Consider the following 6,151-nt stretch of genomic DNA (forward strand, 5'->3'; position numbering starts at 1 on the left):
GTGCTGTCTCTTAATGTCTGCCAGTTCTGAGGGTGCTGGTGATGGGGAGAGCCAGGCAGTGACCTGTGTCCCTCTGAAAGGGGCCTTTGCCTCTCACAGGAAGGACAGACTGCCTCACTGAAGACGGGGCACTAACCAAAGAACCTGCTGCAAACCTTTTTTGTTGTCGTCGTCGATGTTCACAAATACAAGGATAGAAATGAAGGGGCACTTAGCTAGGTTCCAGTGGCTGCTGGGGATTCCAATATTAGAAAACTTGTTTTCATCTCATTTGCATGCTGTGCTCAGAAACTGCATCAGCCTGTTGCCCCCGTCCCTCCCTTTTGGCACAGTTCCTGTTAGCCTCTCCTGTGTCATTCATTTTTAGATTCGGCCCCACCCTGCCCTTATTTTTCCCAGTGTCAGGGCCCTGGGGTAACCTCTTTAAGACAGTTCCCCTCAGAGGTGCTGTTCATTTGCTCTCTGCCTCTTGGAGAGGCAGTGAGAGATTAGGTTGGTTTCAGTTCTTGGTTTTGGTTCATTTTACTTCCTGTTTCTGGTTAATACCCTCCTGTGGGGCTGTGGGGGGAGGGAGGAGGTGAGAGTCTAGAGTTGAATAAATGCTGGCATACATGTACATGTCTCTGTTGAAGCCCCTGGGGTAAGAAGAGGAGAAGGGGGCTCAAGACCTCAGCTAGAAAGAGGAATTGAAATCACGTGAGGGGGCAGGCTTGGGGAGCAGCCAGCATCCTGTGCTGCTGTAATTCTCATCCCCCAGCATCTTTGCAAAGTGCTGTCTCATCCATTACGGAATCTGTGAGGTAGGAGTTTGTTCTCATTTTACAGACAGAGAAACCTAGGTGCAGAAAGGTTGCCAGGCCAGGAAGGATGAGCCAGGAAGGGGCCAGCTCTCCTCGCTACAGTCCTCCACTTCCCCTCCTCGGCTACTTTGCCTAAAATACCAGAACCCCAAGTTTCAAACACAGACACGTGGTTCAGCAGCTGTCTACCTTGTCAGCTGGAAGCAGCTGGGATCCGAAGCTGTAAAGGCAGTGCAGGGGGCGGGAGTGGGGTATTAGCATCCAGAGACCACCGAGAAAGGGGAATGCAGGCTCCCCAGTGTTCTCATGGATCCAGTGACGGGTGCTGGTCAGGAGGGAAACAGAAACGCAGAGCCCAGGGCGTGGGTGTGGAGAAGCCCACAGCTCATGGGAGAGCAGCGCTGTCCCTCTTGCTGCCCCTCGACCAAAACCCCTCCTCATCCTTGGGCCTGAAGCATGATGTCATACATTTCTCTGAAGTGGCTGTTCTGAGATATGAGCCCCTCACATCTTTCACCATTCTGTCTGTTGTCCCCTCTCTAATCCCATTTTCGGAAACTCAGTCTTAACCTCTATCCCTCCTGCCGCAGTTTCAAAGCTCTCTGGCTTCGTGCTCCAGGGAGCCAGGGCCCAGCTCCTTGTCACAACAATGCCTTCTTTCCATTCCAAGAGGAGCTCCAAGCCTGCCGTGCCCAGCCCTCCTCCATTGCTGCACCCTCTCCAACCTCCCACCCCTTTCCAAGGGCAGGTCTACTTGCATTCATTCATCTCTGACTCGGACCCGTTTAAACTTTGTCAATATTGATCTCTGGGTCCCATAAAGCAGAAATGCTCCCAGAGGAGCCAATATCCGGTGGCCGGCAAGGCCATCAGAGGAGCTGCAGGGGGTGGCAGGAGGGGTACTTAGGTGGGGGGGATTTTCCATCCTGAATTGGCTGGGAACACACCTGGAGTTTTGAACCAGTTTAAACATTATCAGAAAGAGGAAATTAAACATCAAGAGGCTCATTAAATCTCTTTAACATTGCTTAATGTGTTGTGAATTTAGAGCCTCTTCTGCTCAGCAACTAGATGGAGCTGATGCAGAGGGCACCTGCAGGTCCTGTGCCCCGCTCCTCCCCCTACCCAGGGGGCTTCGGGCGCTAAGGTGCTGCTCACAGCTGTTGCTCTGGGATCTTGAGTGGCCAGAGTCGTTCTGGGTTCTGACACGCCAGAGCTTGAGGGAGGGACGCAATGGAAGTGGGAACTTCACCCCATCTTCCCTCTACACCTCCCTCCTTTCCAAGGACCGCCCCCCAGAAAGTCCCTTCTAATGGCTAACCTTTATCATTGCTGGGTCTCTATGGACACAGAAACCAAAGGGGAGTCCCCTGCCCTGGAGAACACACCTTCTAAAGGGGCTTGAGGGGCCAACCCCTCACTCAGTTCTTTATGTAAAACTTTCATTTCACTCCAGAGCATGTAAAAATCATTCCAGACAAGACCTGTATGGCTCCCTGTCCCCGTCTCCCAGCTGCCACCTTATTTCCTCCTTTTCCTTCTTTTTGTCTCCATTTTACATGAAGCGTAAGAATAACAGCTAACACTCTTTCAGGTGCTGTCGAGTCCTCAACAGCCCATTTTACAGATGGGAAAACAGGTAGACAAGTAAAATAAGTTGTCGAGGCCCCTCACCTGGTGAGTGTCAGAGCTGGGATGTAAATCCAGGTGCTCTGACACCTTTAGCTCTGATACTCTGAACTAAGCACTTGGAGTACGGAGGAAGACTTGCACCACTTTCTGTGGTTTCCACTTCTCTGGCTGCACCTTCAGCCTCCTCTTCTCCCAACCCCTTTCCACATCTCTCACCTCCCTATTCCCCACTCACACCCTTGACTTATCTTCACACTTCCCTCCAAATCCTGATTTAAGGAGAGACACACAGGTCCTCCCAGGCAGTACCAGGATTTTACACTTGGGGCTTAGCCGATGCCAGGGATCCAGCAAGACCCCACACGTGGCATCTCCCTGCAGAGGAACTACAGCTTTTGCAGCTGAGGTCTCTGCAAGCACCAAGTTTCTGTGGGCACCACTGAGATGGTGAGAAGGTGGAGATGGCCAGGAGAGGAGGGCATTTTTGGCCCTGGCACCAGAGAAGGACAAGGGCACACCCTGTTTGAGGTGAGGGGGTGGAGGGAGGACAGACAGAGAGAGATAGGCACTGACCTCTGATCCGTGAGTCTAGAAACCCTGGGAAGTTTTCCTGGGAATTCTCACAGGAGGCAGAAATGGGGCAAAGAATCCTTTTGTCCGTACTGAACTGGAGGTGGAACTGGGATTAAAGGTCAAGACAACTTGTGAATGATCCAGAGGTTTATTCTCAGATGCTCTTCTTTCCCACATCCATATGGAAACTTAAGCTTTGGGCCCAGGCCTCCCCCATTCCAGCACATCCACAGTGGGATCAAAGATCAGACTTTCCCTGAGGCAACGCAGCCCGGCAGAGAGGCCAGCCCCTCCCTCCCTAGGATGCGAACATCCTGCACCTGGTAGACCCCAGAAGGAGGAGAGTGTTTAGCTTGCACCCGTCACCCAGTTGTCCCTTTTTCCAATTTGGTGAGCACAGTAGAAGGGCCACTCTTCAGGGGGGGTGCTTCCAACCCACCGCCTGCCTACCTCGTTTAGGGCCACCTGTTCCACCCAGCCCCGGCCCTGGGGCCACAGTCTTGCTCGCAGATCCCTGAAGGTGTCTGCCAGGGCCCTCCGGGGCTCCTGCCTTAGGAGACAGTACAGCACAGGGTTGAGGCAGATGTTGCTGTGTGCCAGGCAGGTGGTGACAGGGGAGACGTAGGTATGGATGATGTAGAAAGTGCTATCCCAGGGCACCAGGTCAAACTTCACCAGGATGCCCCAGAGAGTGACCACATGGTTGGGGAACCAGCAGAGGAAGAAGGAGGCCACCAGGATGCGGACAGAGCGGGCCACCACCCTGCTGTCCTGCCGTCGCCGTCGCCGCCGCCGCAGGAAGGCCAACAACAGCAGGTAGCTGGTGGTGATGATGCCCAGGGGCACCATGAAGGTCAGCACCACCCTCTGCAGCTGGTAGGCCCCCATCCAATACCTGCTGGGGAAGCGCATCAGGCACAGACGCACGCCCCACACCTCATTCTCGGCCCCAAAGACAGCCGTGGGCAGTGTCACCAGGGCAGCCACCACCCATACTGCCAGGGTGGCCATGCGGGCCCAGAAGAGTGAGAGGTGGGTGCCTGGTCCTGCAGCCATGGCCACCACCCAGTATCGGGCAACACTCAGCGCCGTGATGAGGAAGATGCTGGCGTAGATGTTGAGGACAGTGGCCGTCAGGACCATCTTGCAGAGGGCACCTCCGAAGGGCCAGTGGAGGTCCAGTGCCGAGTCAGCTGCCCAGAAGGGGAGAGTGAGTGCCAGCCCCAGGTCTGCCAGAGCCAGGTTGAAGACAAAAGTGTCGGAAGGAACTCGCCGAGCACAGTTTCCCAGCACCCACAGCACGGCCAAGTTTCCCAGCAAGCCGACAGCCCCCACAAGCCCATAGGCCAGGGCAACCACAACCCTCAGCACTAGGAATTCAATAGGCATCGCAGCATCATCAGCGCTCAGCACACTGCCTCCAGAGGTGTTGCCCCGGAATGCGGGCAGGGGGGCAGAGGTATTGGGTGTGGGCATCGCAGGGCATCCGAAGTCGGTGGTGCTGGGCAGAGGGGCCAGCGAGTGCCTGCCAGACTGGCAGGGCCACCTACAGCTCTCAGCAGGAGCCTCTAGCTCTGAGCGCTTCTCTCAGGGCCTCAAGCTGCCAGGAGCCCTGGCCCACGCCCACACCCCAGAGGGAGGGGTGTGGATGGGAGAACCTGCCCCTTCCCTGTTGGTCATGATTGGTGGTGAGGGCAGGGTGAGGGAGGGCCTGAACATAAATGTGTGTGTGTTTGTGTGTGTGTGTGTTTGTAGGAAGGGCTCTATGTGGCAGAGAGGCAGGGGAGAAGGGGGAATTATCCCGCTGTGGAGGGCAGCCCCAAGCCTCCTCCATGGGCAGAAGACCAGAGATTCCCCATCTCAGGGATGATAGGAACCAAACTGGAGCCCTCTCTATTCCTAACAAGTGTGCAGGGTCCCCCTTCTCTGCAGAAAGTGCTCCCTTGGGACCAGCGGGAAGGGGCCTGGGAGGGGGCTAGAGGCAGGGAATCAGAATGGGTGCCTGAGAGAGAGCAAGAGCAGAGGTTCTGGAGCCCCAGATCTGCTTCTTGCTAGCTGTGTGACTTTGGGTGAGTTACTTGACTCCCCTGGGCCTCAGTTTCCTTGCTTAAAATTTTCAGATAAAAGTCTCAGCTTCACAGGATGGGTGTGATGAAATGAGATAATACATGTGAAAAAGCACTTTGTATGTTACTATTCACATGAATGATTATTATTTCAAAGGAAAAGTTTGGGGTGTTTGCAGCGAAAGGGAGCAGAGTACTGAGCAGCTATTATCACCATGCCCAGGGAACAGTGCCAACTACAACACAGGTTGGAATTCATTGCAGTAACAAGTGACCTTGAGGCTAAGGGCAGGGAGGGAAAGGGGAGAGGAAGTCACAGTTTCCTGCTCCCTCCCCACTGGGAACATGGCCTGTGAAGCCCTGAGTGGACCTGGGGCATGCGCGCAGTTCTGTTCCTGCTCCTGAGTGTTAAGCAGTCCTGCTAACCTCTCTCACTCCCACTGCCATCTCACCCTTTCCTCTCTAGTCTGTGGAGTCAGGGGTCAACGGTACGCCCACTCTCTCCTCCAGCCCCCAACCCCCATTTCAGAGCTATGGATCCTGAGATAACCCTCACCACACCTCATCCTGTCTCCCCATGATCTCAGCCCTAACTGGAAAAAATGCCTCATTGGGTCCTCCCCTTATAGGCCCATATCCCTACCCTTTGCAGAATTTGCTGTGATGGGGAAAAAGAGAAGGTGGGAGGTGAGTGGATAAAAGAGTGAGGCTTTTTCAAGGATTCCAAAATATTTAACACTTTCCTGCCCTCTGAGATGTTTGATGTGCAGTTCCCTTGGAGTGCTGGGGGAGGAAAGGGGCCCTTCAGGACAGTCAATCGGCAGTGGGTTTGATGAACCCTACAGAAGAGATCCAGAGGTAAAGAGATCCAGATTGGGTGCCAGGATGTTTGGGTTTTTCAGCAAGGAATGGGTGTGAAGGGGGTGAGAGAAGGGGAGTGGCCAGCCCTAGTTCAGGTGAGTCCCACAGGCTACCTCCTGGCCTCATGGACTGCTCCTGTGTGACTTTGTACCAGTTACTCTCTCTCCAGGCCATGTTTACTCCTCCACCCATCCAGCATCACTTTGCCAATCTGGCAGT

At 54.4% G+C, this 6,151-nt stretch overlaps 1 protein-coding gene across 1 annotated transcript; it reads right to left on the minus strand.

The window, feature by feature from the left end:
- Window positions 1-3,367: 3,367 nt before the first annotated feature.
- Window positions 3,368-4,493, minus strand: RXFP4 (relaxin family peptide/INSL5 receptor 4). Its single transcript, XM_004444076.3, is given in 2 exon segments — window positions 3,368-3,418; window positions 3,420-4,493. Coding segments are annotated over 2 exon segments (1,113 nt in total). The 5' UTR covers window positions 4,482-4,493.
- Window positions 4,494-6,151: the final 1,658 nt, after the last annotated feature.

The sequence above is a fragment of the Ceratotherium simum genome, chromosome 2 (assembly GCF_057802395.1).
Source record: "Ceratotherium simum simum isolate JZ-2026a chromosome 2, ASM5780239v1, whole genome shotgun sequence".
Lineage (NCBI taxonomy): Eukaryota > Metazoa > Chordata > Mammalia > Perissodactyla > Rhinocerotidae > Ceratotherium > Ceratotherium simum.